Source organism: Microtus oregoni, unplaced genomic scaffold (genome assembly GCF_018167655.1).
Source record: "Microtus oregoni isolate MIOR12 unplaced genomic scaffold, Mior012 000015F_ref0000493, whole genome shotgun sequence".
Lineage (NCBI taxonomy): Eukaryota > Metazoa > Chordata > Mammalia > Rodentia > Cricetidae > Microtus > Microtus oregoni.
Genome location: NW_024543074.1, coordinates 47,956,099 through 47,973,077, shown reverse-complemented (window position 1 = coordinate 47,973,077; position 16,979 = coordinate 47,956,099). Strand labels below are relative to the sequence as shown.

The 16,979-nt window shown below is 47.3% G+C and overlaps 1 protein-coding gene across 1 annotated transcript in view; it reads left to right on the top strand.

The window, feature by feature from the left end:
* The first annotated feature begins 2,195 nt into the window (after nucleotides 1-2,195).
* Nucleotides 2,196-16,979, top strand: part of LOC121456181 (MRN complex interacting protein) — a 26,727-nt gene continuing 11,943 nt past the window's right edge. Inside the window, exons 1-3 of the mRNA XM_041664060.1 lie at nucleotides 2,196-2,304; nucleotides 4,543-4,602; nucleotides 12,693-12,781. Coding sequence (XP_041519994.1) covers nucleotides 2,239-2,304; nucleotides 4,543-4,602; nucleotides 12,693-12,781 — 215 coding nt within the window. The 5' untranslated portion in view covers nucleotides 2,196-2,238. The remainder of the gene's footprint in view (nucleotides 2,305-4,542; nucleotides 4,603-12,692; nucleotides 12,782-16,979) is intronic.

Here is a 16,979-nt window from a genome sequence, read left to right as displayed (position 1 = left end):
AGGTTTAACAGCAAATACTTTTACCCGCTGTGGAAGGTTGAGAATGGCTCCCATAGGCTCATATGTTTGAATGCTTAGTTTCCAGGTATTAGAACTGTTTGAATGATAAGGAAGTATAAACTGAGACTGCTGTTTCGTTTCCCAGTCGCCCAGACTCAAATAATCACAGAGAAACTATATTAATTACAACACTGTTTGGCCAATGGCTTAGGCCTATACCTAGCTAGCCCCTTTTTTTTTTTCGAGACAGGGTTTCTCCGTAACTTTTTGGTTCCTGTCCTGGAACTAGCTCTTGTAGACCAGGCTGGCCTCGAACTCACAGAGATCCACCTGCCTCTGCCTCCCGAGTGCTGGGATTAAAGGCGTGCACCACCACTGCCCGGCCTAGCTAGCTCTTATATGTTAAATGAACCCATTTCTATTAACCTGTGTGTATTGCCACAAGGCTGTGGCTTAGTGGTAAGGTTTTGGCATCTTTATCCTTTGGCAGCTACATGGCACCTGCCTGACTCCACCTTCTTTCTCCCTGCATTCAGTTTAGTTTTCCTGCCTAGCTGTTTTCTGCCCTGCCCTAGACCAAACAGCTTCTTTATTAACCAATGGTTATAAAATATATTCATAGCATACAGAGGGGGATCCCACATCAAGGAAGTGTGGCCTTGGAGGAGGTATGTCATGGGAATAGTTTCAAAAGCCCATGCCAGACCTCATTTCTTCTTCTGCCTGTCTGTGGATCAGGATGTAAAGCTCTCAGCCCCGTGCCTGCTCGCCTGTCACCATGCTTCCTGCCATGATGGTCATGGACTAACCCCCTGAAACTGTAAGCAAGTCCCCAATTAAATGTTTTCTTTTATAAGCACTGCCTTGGCAACCATTGCTGCTACACAGAGAAAACCTGTCTTGAAAAACCAAGAAAAAAAATGTTGGTTTGGTCATGGTGTCTCTTCACAGCAGTAGAACTAAGACACCTACTGAGCCATCCCACTGACCCTGAATTTTTTTATTCTACTTTTTTGGGGAGTGGGATTTGAGACAGGGTTCCTCTGTGTAGCTTTGGAGCCTGTCCTGGAGCTCACTCTGTAGAGCAGGCTGGCCTCAAAACTCACGGAGATCCACCTGCCTCTGCCTCCAGAGTGCTGGGATTAAAGCGTGCACCACCAGCACCTGGCAACAAAAAATCAGTTTCTAAACGGTCAGTGTGACAGATGTGGTCAGGGACACATCATGTCTAGTTCCTACTGCAGGAATGGGCAATGGGATTAAAGAGAAAGCCAGTTTTCAGTCACTGCCTCAGAGAAATGACACGGGCAGGATTTTTTTCGGGGGGGAATGCAAAAATGTTTATTGTTACTTCAATAACCAGAAAGTTGAATTTACAAATTCGCCACCACTAAAAAGGACATATAAATATATAGAGATACAGATATATAATATCTATAACATATAATAATACAGATATTATTATTTCCATCCATTTTCTTACAACACTGAGGGTCTCGTATGCATCCCAGGCTGGCCTCAAACTTGTCATCCTCCTGCCTCCACCTTGTGAGTGCTGAGCTTACGGTCACGCACCAGCCTTAATGTAAAACAAAACAAAAGATAGTTTATAGTGTCTGGCATGTATAGATGTTCTGGCTGGCTGGTGGGCCTTAGGGGTTGAAACAAAACCCGTGTGACTTACTCCTCTGACTTCCAGAGTGGAGCTTTGTCCAGGGGCTGAAGCATAGGGCTGTTCTCGTCCCCAGCTGGACCTAGCCAGTGTTTGCAGAATTATCTGTTCTCCGGCAACTTCGGAGTCTGGCTCAAAGACTAACCTACCCTGGCTCAAATGTTCTGCAAACCCCAGCTACAGCGCTCATGCCCCTTTTGTCTCACAGGGGCGGAGAAGGATGCAGGCAAAGGAGGCAGGTGACAGCTGATGGCTCAGAAAGACAGAAAACAACCGTCATTGCTCGAAATCAGAGGGCCAAGGTGAAAGACTAGAGACGTCCAAACACAGGAACAAGGGTTCCTTTTTGAGGCTTGATGGAGGCCCCAGTGACCATCGAGATGGGGGAGCGCTAGAGCGGCCCAAGAGAGTGCAAGGGCGGGGCCAACGCGGTCTGAGAGGGACTGCGAGAGGCGCTGGAGCAAGCGAGGTGGTGCTGCGGCTAGAGGGGCCGGAACCGTCATAGGGTGGGCGGGGCCTGGGCGGGTACGTGGATTGTGAACGCACGGCGGGAGACTGAGGCCTGAATGGCGCCCTCTCAGCAGTCTCGGGTCCTGCGGTGCTGCAGCTGCCACCTCTTTCAGGCGCATCAGGTGGGGTGGGCGCGTGCCTCCATCTTCGCAGGATGGTGGGCGAGACGTGGCGGGCTGCGTCTCGTATGGCCTTGGGAAGTGACAGTGAGGCTGAGGGCTGTGCTTCTTCGCCGTCATTTTACAAAGTGTCTTTGGCCATTTTGTTTGTTTGTTTTTCTTGTTGTTGCTAAGGGTTCTACACCGGACTGTGGGCGCGCTATCGCCCAGCCCCTTGTGTATCGTTTTTATTTTTGCGTGGTCGTTGTAGAAACCACAGTAATGGTTTCTGCTGAGGCGGCTTCTAGTGGATCCTAGCAGTGGTCAGTCACGAACCCGGGTTGAGGAGGAACTTCCTTTATGTAGCCTCTCACACTCATGGCTCTTCCCTGTTTAATTACAGTGAGTGGACAGTTGAAACTCTAGACTTGGGATGCTGTTCCTTAGGTGGGGTGTTTGTCTAGCATTCACACTGCCTAAGAGCCTCTTACTGTAGGTGTGCCAATGCACGCCCCGGGGGTAGGAGGCTTTAGCGAGTTTGAGGTCAACTAGGAATTCTAGAGATCCTATCTCAAAACAAACCTGGATACTATATTAGAAGTTTGGGCCGGGCGGTGGTGGCGCACGCCTTTAATCCCAGCACTCGGGAGGCAGAGGCAGGCGGATCTCTGTGAGTTCTAGGCCAGCCTGGTCTACAAGAGCTAGTGCCAGGACAGGCTCCAAAGCTACAGAGAAACCCTGTCTCGAAAAACTAAAAAAAAGAAGTTTGGATACCCATTTGACATGGGTGTGTCTGGGTGTAGCTTGGTGCCTCTGTCTGCAGTTTCATCTGTGGGGGAATAGTCACCCCTCTGCTCATTGGAGCCTGCACCACTGATACCTAGTTAAACACAACTGTGGTTGGTATTTCTTTGAAACGTTTTGTTTTGTACCTCAAGCTGCCTTGCTTGGCCTTCTTAGGCAAGTTCTCTACTCCTAAGCTATATGTCCAGTCCCAATCATAGTCTTGCTGATAGTGGTTTTGTTGTTGGAAAGGGATTGGTTTGGTTTTGAAGGTGTTTTAAAGGCATAATTTCAGTATTTACCTTAGATTGACCCACAATTCCTAATCCCCCTGCCTCAGCCTCCCAGGTACTTAAATTACACGTCTATGACTCCATGCCATGCCAGTCACAACAGCCTTATGAGTCAGCTCAGATCTCTTTGTATTGTTAAGCGTAACATTTCTTGATATTTCACCAAGCAACTTTGGTATTTTTATTTAAAAAAAAAAGATTTACTGCCTGGCGATAATCTCAGCACCCAGGAGGCAGAGGCAGGGGCAGAGATCTCAATTCAAGGCCAGCCTAGTCTACAAAGCGAGTTCCAGGACAGCCAGGGGTACACAGAGAAACCCTGTCTTGAAAAACCAAAACTAAAAAAGGATTTTTATTTTGTGTGTATGAATGTTTGCCTACATGTATATATGTCTGCACCACGTGCAACCTGGTACCCACAGAAGCCAGAAGAGGATGTTAGATCTGGAGTTGGAGTTACAGACAGGTGTGAGCTGCCACATGGGTACTATGAACTGAACTTGGATCCTTTTGGAAGAGTAGCCAGTTCTCTTAACCACTGAGCCATATCTCTAGCCCTGTTATGGAATTTTTTTTCCTTGTTGGAGATTAATTCCAGAGCTCTGATCTTGCTAGCTGCCACTGAGCACTGGAGAGAGAGAGAGAGAGAGAGAGAGATGCATATTTGTGTGCAGGTGCACATGTGAAGGCCAGAAGGAAACATTAGTTCTGCTATGTCATTCCTCCTTATTTCTCTGATACAGGGTCTCTTACTGAACCTGGAGCTAGGCTGGCAGCTGGCAATCCCCACTGGTCCTGTTTCCACCCTCAACAGTCCTGGGAATACAGGCTCATGTGGCTATATCCAGTTTTTCACATGGGTGCTGAGATCTGACCTTAGGTCCTCATGTTTGTACAACAAGTTTTTTTTGCCCACTGAAACATCTCTCTAGCCCCTCTGTTTCTTTTTTTTTTCCTCTTTCTCCCTCCCTCCCTTCTTTTTTGGACCCTAAGGTGAAAAATCTAACGGGGTTTTGCTTCATACAAATGACCAATTTTCCCAGCACCCACCTATTAAATAGTACATCCCCACCCCTCACCTAAAATACTACCTTCAGGGCTGGTGGTACAGCTAAGTTATTTCTGATTCAGTTCCATCTAGTTGTATGCAGTTGTGTGAGCTCTAATTTCTAAAATTTCCTCATAGGTGAAAAAGAGTCTCAAATGGACATGCAAGGCTTGTGGAGAGAAGCAGTCCTTTGTGCGGGTGAGTTCTGACCAGCCTCGCTCTGCACAGCCAGCATCCCTTTCTCTCAAAGTTCAGCCCAGAGAGCAGCTGCACCCTGCGCTCCTTCTTCCTGGAACTGCAGGGGTGGAGCAGTGCCTAGATAGCCTCTGTCCTTCACTTGGTTGTTCAGCAAGTGTCCCTTGAGTACCTTCTGAGTGCCAGGCCAGGGAGACAATAGGAAGTAGGAACGTTGCCAGTGTTGCGCTCACAGATGTGCTTGCGTAGAAGGAGAAATAAATAATTCACATGTGCACACACATGTACATCCATAATTTAAATCTAGATGAACATCTTGAAAACACAAAGGGCACGTAATGGAACAGGAGTACCTGGAGAGATTTGTCAGTGGTCAAGAATGCTTGCTGCTCTTGGAGAGGACCAAAGTTTGTTTCCCAGGACGCATATTGGGCAGCTCATAGTTGGGCCTAAGTGTGCATGTGGGTGTTGTCCAGCCCACACTGACAGTCCATGTGTAACGGCGTAAATGAATGCAGACAGGTTGTAAAAATATATACAGCTTTAATGGGGAAATAGACTTATAGAACCACCATTCCTGAGGAGACCAGGAAAGCAGAAGGGGCGCAGCTCTCCCGATTTATAAGTAAATATTCGCCCGAGGCGAACACGCCCCCTAAGGGGCTGGGCTTATTCCTACATCCATGGGAGCAAAAGCTTGGTTTGTTGATTTACTGATGGGCTCTCAATGCCCAGTGCACTGTCCTGTCCACAGTGAGTGCTCAACATAAGCGTCTATTGGATGAGTAGATAGACAGCCAGTCCCACAATGACGAGCACTTTATCGTTTTCTTTGAGATTGACAACTCTGCAGTGAAGATTTCCATTTACTTGTTCTTCAGTTCTGGGGTTGAACCCTGGGCCTTGTGCATGCCAGACAAGCACCCTGCCACCAAGCTGTACCCCTGTACCTGCAGTGAACTGTCTCTTTGTTCACTTGACCAACTGTGTACTATTTCCTTAGGACAGAGTCCTAAATGTGCACTGCTGTTTGTTTTTTTTTAATTTTTTATTGAGAAAAAGAAAAAAGAAAGTTTCCGCCTCCTCCCAGCCTCCCATTTCCCTCCCCCTCCTCCCACCCTTCTCCCCCTCCCCCCACTCCTCTCCCCCTCCCTCTCCAGTCCAAAGAGTTGTCAGGGTTCCCTGCCCTGTGGAAAGTCCAAGGTCCTCCCCCCTCCGTCTATGTCTAGGAAGGTGAACATCCAAACTGGCTAGGTTCCCACAAAGCCAGAACATGAAGTAGGATCAAAACCCCGTGTCATTGTCCTTGGCGTCTCATCAGCCCTCATTGTTCGCCATGTTCAGAGAGTCCGGTTTTATCCCATGCTTTTTCAGTCACAGTCCAGCTGGCCTTGGTGAGCTCCCAATAGATCAGCCCCACTGTCTCAGTGGGTGGGTGTACCCCTCGTGGTCCTGACTTCCTTGTTCATGTTCTCCCTCCTTCTGCTCCTCATTGGGACCTTGGGAGCTCAGTCTGGTGCTCCAGTGTGGGTCTCTGTCTCTATCTCCATCCATCACCAGATGAAGGTTCTATGGTGATATGCAAGATATTCGTCAGTATTGCTATAGGATAGGGTCATTTCAGGTTCCCTATCCTCAGCTGCCCAAGGAACTAACTGGGGACATCGCCTTGGTTCAAGTCTCTAGCCAACCCTAAGGTGGCTCCCTTAACTAAGATTTGTGCTTCCCTGCTCCCCTATCCAATCTTCCTTTATCCGAATCCTCCTGTTTCCCCAAGTTCCCCCCATCCTCCCCTTCTCACTTTTCTGTGCACTGCTGTTTTAATGGTTATCTTTCCAGGGAGGCTCATTTAGGTGAAGTGACAGGCAGAAACACTTTGAGCGCTGAGGGTGTAAATCACTTGGTAAGAGTGCTAGTCTAGCACGCATGAGGCCTTGGGCTTGATCTCCAGCGAGTTGTAAAAGTGGATGTGGTGGTGTGCACACTTGTAATCTCAGCACTTAAAAGATAAAGACAGGAGAGTCAAGGGCCTGGAGAGGTGGCTCTGCAGTTGAGAGCACTCGCTGCTCTTAGAACCTGGGCTTGATTCCCAGCACCCACATGGTGGATCACAACCATCCATAACTGCAGTCCCAGGAGATCCAATGCCTTCTGACCTCCAAGAGCACTAGACAGGCAAGTGGTGCATAGATACAAATGCAGGCAAAACACTGACACATAAATAAGATGAATTGTGGCAGGTTTCTTTTGAGCCACCATCCTGCTCCCTAATCATGACATGGAGACTTATTAGTTAGGAATGCTTGACTTTATGCTTGTCCCACTAGCTCTTATAACTTAAATTAACTTGTTTCTCTTCATCTGTGTTTTGCCTTGGGACTTTTTACCTTTCTTTCATTCTGCACTTCCTACTCCGCGTCAGATGATTGGTCCCAGGCATCTCTTCTCCCTTGTTCTCTTCTCTTGTTCTTTCTCAAGCATTGATTTATCCTCCTATTTATCCTGTCTGCCCACCAGCCCCACCTGTCCCTCCACTGCCTAGCTATTTATTGACCTTTCAGCCTTTATTAGACCAGTCAGGCACCTTAGGCAGGAAAGGTAGAACAACAAACATCTTCACATAGTTAAACAAGTGGAGGAGAAACAAATGTAACACACCTTTACATAGTTAAAATAATGTTCCACAACAATGAATAATTTAATTTTAGAAAAAAAAGTTCAAGATCATCCCCAACTACATAGAATTTTCCGGGCTACATGAGACTTTGTCTTAATAAAAGGGAAGAAAAGCTGGGTGGCCTCTAATCCCAGCACTTGGGAAGTAGAGGCAGGTGGACCTTTTGAGTTTGAGGCTAGCCTGGTCTACTGAGTGAGTTCCAGGGCTACACAGAGAAACCCTGTCTTGAAGCACCAAACAAACAAAAGGAATGTGCTAACAGTGATAGGTGTCAAGAAAAATAGACAGAATTTGGCCCTGAAAATCTACTAAAGCAGAATTGTGAGTTCAAGACCATCTGTTGATGCTCACTGTTATTTAAAAAGAAGGGGGGGGGCGGGCCTGGCATCATTCTTTTCCCTGCCTCTCCCCATCTTTTGGGGTTTCTTTAGGCCTTTCCTGTTTGTTCCCTTCAGCACATAGGATCATACCCTTCAGAGGATCCACACAACCACACACCCTCAGCCTCCAAGGCTAGTCAGTCCAATCAAGGAGTCCTGGGAGAAGCAAGATGATTTACATGATCCCATTTCTGGGCCAGTCAGCTAAGATTGAACTCCCGAGATAGGGGCTTAAGTTCTCCAAGAAGGCAGGCTTTACCTGTAGTGCAGGTGCACTGGTGCTTGCTTAGGGTCGCCAAACGACTCAGCATAAGGAAGTCATTTCTGTCCTCTCAAGAAGGGACAGAAGATGTTCTGTTATTCCCTTAAGGCTACCTGCAGCTACCTTCAGCCAAAGGGGCAAGGGCATTGAAGAACTCTCAGGAGACTTCTAGGGCCAGGCTCCAAAGTAGCTGACATTGCAGTAGAAAGAACTACTGTTGTCCTCACACACCAGAGACAGACTAGAGAATGAGTCTGGTTTTGTGTCTCCGTAGAGGATGCACCTTGATATACAGGGGAGCTCTTAACCCAGATGCAGGTTATCAACGGTTTTTAACCCTGCCTACCCCTGCACCCAGCTCCTCTCTACCAATCCTCACTTGAACACACTGCATCCAGAACAACACTTCCTACTAGACCACGACTGCTGCGGCCAGTCAGTGACCTCCATGTTGCTAAACAGGTTAGTTCACGGTCCTCACGTGACAACTTATTAGCAGCATTTGTCGTGGGTTGTAGCTTCCACCTCCTTAAAACATTTCCTCTTGGCCTTGCAGTTTGTCTGCTGCTGGCTTCCTGGCTGTGGTTTCAGTCTGCCTGCTGGTTTCCCCATCTCCCAATTTCTCAACACTGAAGTACACTGGACTACAAGCTTTCCGCCTGGGCTCTGGCTGCACTCCCTTGGGGAGAGATTGCTGACTAGGGGCTAAGATCCAGCTCAGTGGGGAGTCGAGATACCCTGCAGCTCCTGAGCACTGCCCCACTCACCTCCTGAACTTGGATTCACTCCCTAGCACCTCAAATTTGAAAAATGGAAACTCTGCCCTCCTGAACCTGCTGTCTCCACTATCATCCCCAACTCTTTTTTTTTTTTTAAGATTTATTTATTGTGTATACAACATTCTGCCTCCATGTATGCCCAAACACCAGAAGAGGGCACCAGATCTCATTACAGATGGTTGTGAGCCACCATGTGGTTGCTGGGACTTGAACTCACGACCTCTGGTAGAGCAGTTAGTGCTCTTAACCACTGAGCCATCTCTCCAGCCCCTCATCCCCAACTCTTTAGTGTCAGGATTCTCTTTCTTGTTTGGACTAAAAGCCTTGCCATCATCCTTGGCCCCTGTTTTTCTTTTATACTTTTCATCAGCAGGTTTTGTCAGCCTTGCCTTCAAATGAGATCCCGAGTGGCTTCAGCTAACCACAGCGCCTGAGCTGGCCTCTTTCTTGCCCTGCTGTTGGCAGTAGCTTCCTAACTCACCATCTGTTTCTGTCATCAGGTCTCTTCCCAGCACTGCAAACAAAGGGATCCCCTGAAAACATTGTGTTAAACAGGGCACGGTGGGCACAGCTGCACCCCAACACTCAGAGGAAACAAGAAGGTTAAGAATTCAAGGTCAGCCAGTCCACCGTCGTTAATCCCTGCAGTCAGGAGGCAGCATTCTGTGAGTTCGAGGCCAGGTGGTTTACAGAAAGATGAGTTCCAGGAGAGGCTCCAAAGCTACCAGAGGGGGGGGAAAAAAAAGGAAAGAAAAGCTCAGGAATTCAAGGTCGCCCTCAGCAGGAAGGAGGTCCGAGCCAGCCTAGAAGACTTGAGTCTGTTTTTAATAAGAAGAAACAAAGAAAAGGTGCTGAGTTGTGTGCTGCTCTGCTAAGAGCCCCAGGCAGCCTACGTTCCTCTATTGTGAGGGGCGGTGCAGACTGAAAGTGTGTAGTCTCTGATTCAAATGGCAGGGTAAGAACTGCTACAGGCAGAAACTTTTTTTTTTAAATATTTATTTATTTATTATGTATACAATATTCTGTCTGTGTGTATGTCTGCAGGCCAGAAGAGGGCACCAGACCTCATTACAGATGGTTGTGAGCCACCATGTGGTTGCTGGGAATTGAACTCAGGACCTTTGGAAGAGCAGCCAGTCCTCTTAACCACTGAGCCATCTCTCCAGCCTCCCAGGCAGAAACTTTTATGGTTTTTATTTCCTGGGAGAAGAGATTGCTGGAATATGAAGCCAGAGTTTGCACATGCTACACACATGTTTCACCTCTGAACTAGGCATTCAGCCTCAAGCCTTCTCTTTAAGTTTAATGTCCTTTCTTCCCAAGGCAACAATTCAAACCACTAGCATGAATTTTTCTGTTGACCCTTACATTGTAGAGTGCCGGTTTGAAACACAAATAAGAACGCTTAGTGCACATCATCAGAATTACACAATTCATCATTCCCAGCTCATCTGTGCCTGGACAGTGGACAGGCGGAACACATTAAACTCAGCTATCTGGGTTTTTTAGTTTGGTTTTGTTTGAGACAGTCTTGCTATGTAGTTCACGCTCCCTTCATCCGGGCTACCCTGAGACCTTCAGCAGTTCTCCTGCCTCTACCTTCTGCATGGTAGTGTTAAAATCATGGCTGCAATGCCCTGCTTTGCTCTCAGCTGCTTTTACCTCCCTCTTTGCTTCCTGGTCCTGCTGGAAGGCCTGGCTTCCCTGGGCTACAGCGCCACCCACCTTGCAGTATGAACGTCATATACAGAGTGTACTTGGTCCCAGTCAACTCCCACACACCAAGAATCACAGGAATTCTATGGCCAGCATGCATTGATAACTCCATCTGCAGATATGGTGGCGGGGACCAGTGGGCACTTAGCACATATCTCTTCTGCTCACAGACATGATCCCTTGTCCTGTTGGGCTTCACCTGTAAACCACGAGTTCAGAGTTCAACACTCAAATCACAGCCACTCCCCAGTATCCATGGAGATGCTTCTATAGAGTGACATGTAACCTCTACATGTCCTGCAGCATGCTTTCTTGAGGGGTGAAGAATGGGATTATTACAGTGCCCAGGCGATCTTGTACTCCTGTGTTCAAGTGATCCTCCTGCCTCAGTTTCCCAAGTAACTGGGACATAAAGGCTCATGCCACTACCTCCCTTGTTTTGCTTTTATGGGCTTGGAGGAACACAAGGTCACTACATAGCTTTGGCTGTCTTAGAACTCACAGAGATCCAACTGCTTCTCCTTCCCAAATGCTGGGTTTAAAGTGTGTGCCACCACTCCCAGCTCCTCCAGTGTACTTTAAATCACCTCTAGGTGAGTTGTAATAGCTTTTATAGTGTGCATGCTGTATATGGTGCTAGGCTACACTGTTTCGGGAATAATGACAGGAAAAAGGCCTATATGTGTTCAGCATGGACAGACTTCTGAGGTTTTTTCAACTGCAGCTACTTGATTCCCCAATACAGGCTTTGGTAAGTAGAGGTTGTTTGCTTTTAAACCACTCCAGAGCCTGGCGGTGGTGGCACATGCCTTTAATCCCGGCACTCAGGAGGCAGAGACAGGTGATTCTCTTGAGTTCAAGGCCAACTTGGTCTATGTTATGCCTGCATCATGCATCTCACCTGTCCACCAGAGACCATCAGGAGCTGGGGTTCACATGCAAAAGCAAAGAGCCTTTATTGCAAGATCGAGCTCGGGCTCTCCATCTGTCCATCACAGCTACTGAATCAGGAGAGCATTGAGCTCAGCTGGCAGAGGATGTGGGAGTAGGGGAATTCTGGATTCAGATAGGGATTGAACTACTGATTGGGCAAGAGTGGGGCAACAGAAGTCTTGTCAAACAGGGATTGGTACTGGCATCGATGCAAGGAAATTGGCAACCTATATATAGGTTAGGTAAGCTTTTCTTAATGTTCTGGAGCATCTAGTACTTGTCTCAATTCTGATTGGTCCTCCACAGGGTACAGTCTGTGGTTTTTCCTGGTTATTGTAAGGACGAGGCCTAGTCCCAGTATTAATGTTGTTAGGCCTCTTCAGTCTACACAGTGAGTTACAAGACAGCCAGGGATACACAGAGAAACCTGTTTTGAAAAACAAAAGAAAAAACTCTCCAGAAAGAGTGGTCAATCCTGCGCATTCTTTGAGAGTGTGTGCGCACTTTTTAGAGACAGGGTTTCACTGTGTAACAGCTTTGGCTATCCTGGAACTAGTTCTGTAGACCAGGCTGGCCTCTGCCACTCGAGTGTTGGGATTAGAGGCATGCTCCGCTACTGCCTGGCTGACCTTTGTATTCTTTTGTTGTTGTTGTTGTTGTTTTTCCAAGACAGGGTTTTTCTGTATAGTCCTGACTGTCCTGGAACTTGCTTTGTAGACCAGGCTGGCCTCAAACTCACTGAGGTCCACCTGCCTCTGCCTCCCAAGTGCTGGGATTAAAGGTGTGCTCTACACCGCCTGGCACAACCTTTGTATTCTTAACACTGTCTTAAGCTTTACAGGTACTATTTTAAATTTATTTATTGATTAAAGATTTCTGCCTCCTCCCCGCCACTGCCTCCCATTTCCCCCCCCCCCCATCAAGTTCCCCTCCCTTATCAGCCCAAAGAGCAATCAGGGTTCCCTGACCTGTGGGAAGTCCAAGGACCACCCACCTCCATCCAGGTCTAGTAAGGTGAGCATCCCAACTTCCTAGGCTCCCACAAAGCCAGTACGTGCAGTAGGATCAAAAACCCATTGCCATTGTTCTTGAGTTCTCAGTAGTCCTTATTGTCCACTATGTTCAGCAAGTCCGGTTTTATCCCAGGCTTTTTCAGACCCAGGCCAGCTGGCCTTGGTGAGTTCCCGATAGAACATCCCCATTGTCTCAGTGTGTGGGTGCACCCCTCGCGGTCCTGAGTTCCTTGCTCATGCTCTCTCTCCTTCTGCTCTACAGGTACTATTTTAAATGTTTCTCACCATTCTCCTAATACTTTTTAAATGTGTATTTGTGGTTTTTCCTCTTAGGCTTATGGTGAAGGCTCTGGTGCTGACTGTAGACGCCATGTCCAAAAGCTAAATCTGCTGCAGGGACAAGTGTCAGAGCTGTCACTCAGGTACAGTGTTTTGAAAGGAGTGGTAATTTTATCTTGTTTCCATCTTGATGAGAGGGTGGGGTTTACCTGGATAAATCCCTTACAAGTCTGTGTGCCACTGCACAGTTGGTTACACACCCTGAGCAGTCCTCTCTATGAAAATAACTAAGAGTCCAGGTGGTAGTCCCTTTAATCCCAGCACTCAGGAGGCAGAGGCAGGCAGATTTCTGTGAGTTCAAGGCCAGGCCAGCCTGGTCTACAAAGTGAGTTCCAGGACAGTCAGGACTACACAGAAAAACCTTGTCTTGAAGTCCAAGATTCTCCTGCCTCTACCTCTCGAGTGCTGGGATTAAAGGCATGCACCACCACCACCAACCAAATTTTTTACTGGCTATAGAAATTTTGAATTTTTGTTTATTATTATTATTATTGTGTCTGTATGGATGTGCAAGCTAGAGGACAGCTTTGTGACGTTGGTTCTTTCTGCCTCCTTGAGAGTTCTAAGGGTCACTCACTCAGGTCACCCTGCTCGTGGCAGTGCCCTTACCTACCGAGCCATCTCTCCAGCCCCTGGCTGTGATAGTGTAAATGCAAGCCTAGCTGGCAAGAAAATAGGGAGCCTTCAGAGGTCAAAAGTGAAGTGAAAGTCAAAATCCACAGAAGCACCTGAACTGCAGAGGGGCTGGAGCTGTAATCTGGAGTTGACATATGGATATCTGAGGGGCACGAGAAACACTGGACAGAACAGAAGGCTGAACTGTGGGATTCAGCAGGGGACTGTCCTGCTTGTATTTCAAGATGGAGTCTCACCATGTGGTCCTCTGTGCAGGTGCAACACCTTTCCTTACTTTATTGAAACTGGCCTCAAACTCTAGCTCCTTCCTCTGCCTCCAGACACTGAGATGACAGAGGTGTGCCACCACACCTGGGTCTGAGGATCTCCATAAACAGCTGAGTCCCCAGAGACTTAGCCCTATTACACAAGTGAGCTACAAGGACACCTGCTGTGAAACAGGGTGCTTGCCTGTGTTGACCTTGGCAGTGGCCAAAGAAATCCATCCCCAAGACTTTGACACACAGGGAAGCCTTCCCTCAGGCTTCACCCTTTCTTCTCACCCTGAAAAGCCTCATTCCTAGAGTTTATTTTCCCATTATCTCAGGCAGTGGAGGTCAGTGCAGCTTTTCTCTGGAGAGCTTATCTTCAGCCTGGGTCTTTGAGAACTCCCATAGACAAAAAAGATCAAGGACTGGCTATGCAGACTTTAAAATTGATAAGCGTGCCCAAGGAAGCTTGTGAGCATGAGCAGCGGCCAGAGAAATCAGACCCACACACTCTTAAGAATATGTGTTATGAAAAAATAAAAAATAAAAAAAGGAATATGTGTTATGCTGGGCAGTGGTGGCACACACCTTTAATTGCAGCACTTGGGAAGCAGAGGCAGGTGGATCCCTGTGAGTTAGAGACCAGCCTGGTCTATAAAGTGAGTTCTAGGACAGTCAGACCTGTTACACAAAGAAACCCTGTTTTGAAAAGCAAAGACAAACAACTGTGTGTGTGTGTGTGTGTGTGTGTGTGAGAGAGAGAGAGAGAGAGAGAGAGAGAGAGAGAGAGAGGAGAGAGAGAGAGGAGAGAGAGAGAAAGAGTATTACACGCTTACTGTGTTCAACCAAAAACAAACAAAAGGCAGGGAGGGCAGAGCTGATAATCTGAGAGATTTAGAAATAGTCAAGTGAAGGCTGGGTACAGTATGTGTCCCTGTAATCCTAGCTCTAACTAATGGGATGGAGGCCAGAGGATCATAAATTCAAGGTCATCCTTAACAATGTAGTGAAGCTGAGACCAGCCTGAACTACATGAGACCCTATCCCAAAATGAAGAAATCACCCAGATGGACAGGTATATGGATGAGTTCTGGAATGCTCACAAGGCACTGGAGCCTTTCTTCCCTTGGGGTTAGGATGTACCACCTTCCTGGCACACGCATGAGTTCTCATCGCCTCTCTGTGGGCCTCTCAGGAACTCTGGGTCCTGCCCTTTGGGTCTTTATGTAGATAGACAGAGTTGCTGATGAGCTGGCAGGCAGTCTAGCATGGCCTGTGAGCTCAGCATTCTTGGCTCTGTGCAGCATTCTTCCCTCCAGAGCGTGGGGACATGACCCTTCTAGAATGAAGAGGCTGTGGCACCCTTCTCATGGACAAGGGTAGGAAAAAGAATTTATGGATAGTTCTAAGACAGAAAGGCAGGCCAACATTAGAGTTGCTGTGCCCACCTTGGGAAAGGAAAATAACGCTCTCAATTGTCTGGATGGAAATGGCGGTGGTACTAGAAGCAGGAGACACAGCTCTGCTGGCTACAACCCTGAGTTCTTTCAGAGCTTCAGATGAGGCGAGGATTCTTTTTTGTTTATTTTATATTTCTTGAGACAGGGTCTGTTTACAGAGCCCTGGCTGCCCTGGAACTCACTGTGTAGACCAGGTTGGCCTCAAACTCAGAGATCCAGCTGCCTCTGCCTCCCAAGTGCTGGGATTAAAAGTGTGCACTACAACTCCTGAAGAAACTGGGATTCTTGACCTTACCACAGAAAGAGTCTCAGGACAAATCAGACAAACAAAAGTTTTGAGTTGGGTGGTGGTGGTGCATGCCTTTAATCCTAGTACTCAGGACGCAGAAGCAGACAGATCTCTGTGAGTTTGAGGCCAGCCTGGTCTGGTCTACAAGAGCTAGTTCCAAGACAGGCTTCAAAGTTACAGAGAAACTCTGTCTCAAAAAAACAACAACAACAAAAAATTGTTTTTGCCAGGCCTGGTGGTGAACGCCTTTCAATCCCAGCACTTAGGAGGCAGAGGCAGGTGTCCTTCAAGGACTAGGACAGCCAGGACTGTACAGTGAAACCCTGTCTGGGGAGAAAAAGAAAGTTTTAGTGATGGAAAGAAGGTCCAGCAGTTGGGAGTGCCGGCTGCTCTTCCAGAGGACCTAGGTTTTTTGGTTTGGTTTGATTTGGTTTTTCAAGACAGGGTTTCTCTGTAGCCTGTCCTGGAACTAGCTCTTATAGACCAGGCTGGCCTCGGACTGATAGAGATCTGCCTACCTCTGCCTCCTGTGTGCTGGGATTAAAGGACCTAGGTTTAATTCCCAGCACTCACACAGTGGCTCCCAGCTGTCTCAAACTCACATAGTTCATCTTCCTTTGTCTCCAGAGTGCTGGGATTAAAGACGTGGGCCACCACATCCTTCAAAGTTCTTGTTTGAAATATCTCTACAAAAATGAATATTGTCTTTATGCAGACAGTATGTAGTGAATTTTGTTAGTTATCTCAAAATTCTCAGCTCTTGAGAAACTTCAGGCAGATTTGGGTGAGGAGCTCTTTTTTCTTCTCCCCATAATGTTCTCTGTATTTCTTTCTGTGTGAGACTGCATTTGGAAGTTTGGTGGTGTAGGTGGTGAAAGAATTTACAAAAGGGAAAAAAAACAGACAAAGAGAGAATTTACTGCAAAGCACTGGAGTAGAGGACACGTTCCTGATGAGAGCTCCTGGGACTGAGGGGGCAGTTACGTGTGTGAGCTCTACGCAGGCCGACAGGCAGGTGTATTCTGCCTTACCGAGTAGTAAATTTTAGAGTGGAAGAGGTTAGGCTCCGGGCATTCCTGTAAGACACTGTGAGTCACTAGGGATCAAGCTTCAAATGATCCTGAGTGCATTATTAAAAGTGAGAATTTTGCTTTTGCTTTTGGCCTTTTGTGTTTACATTTCCTTCCTGACAGATGAGCAAGGTAGTGAAGGACAGGCTTCTGAACCTTGAGAGCTGAGTGGACCGGAGCTGCTCCCTAGCTTTGCTGATCCATCAGAGGGTCTCAAGATCTTATGATGTAGACTTTTGAAAGGCATTTGCAGAGGGGAGTAGCTGTTGCAAGGCTAGACTGTGACATCATTTGAGACCTGAGGTCCTTTGTGGCAGGAGACAGGCATCACTGATGATAAAGCAATTGTTAATGTCCCTGAGACAATACCATCTGGAGTTTGATGGCCAAAAAAATTCTAGAAGGTTGAAATAAGGTTCAAACCACAAAGCAAAATGACAAATTTAAAAAGACAGTGGGACCAAAATAGACAGACCAAGTGCAGCCAGCCAAATTACCTGGATGTCCTAGCCCAGGGGCTGATGAACCTCGGGAAAAGCAAATGTGATTCGGAACTGAAGGAGTCAGGAAAACACAGA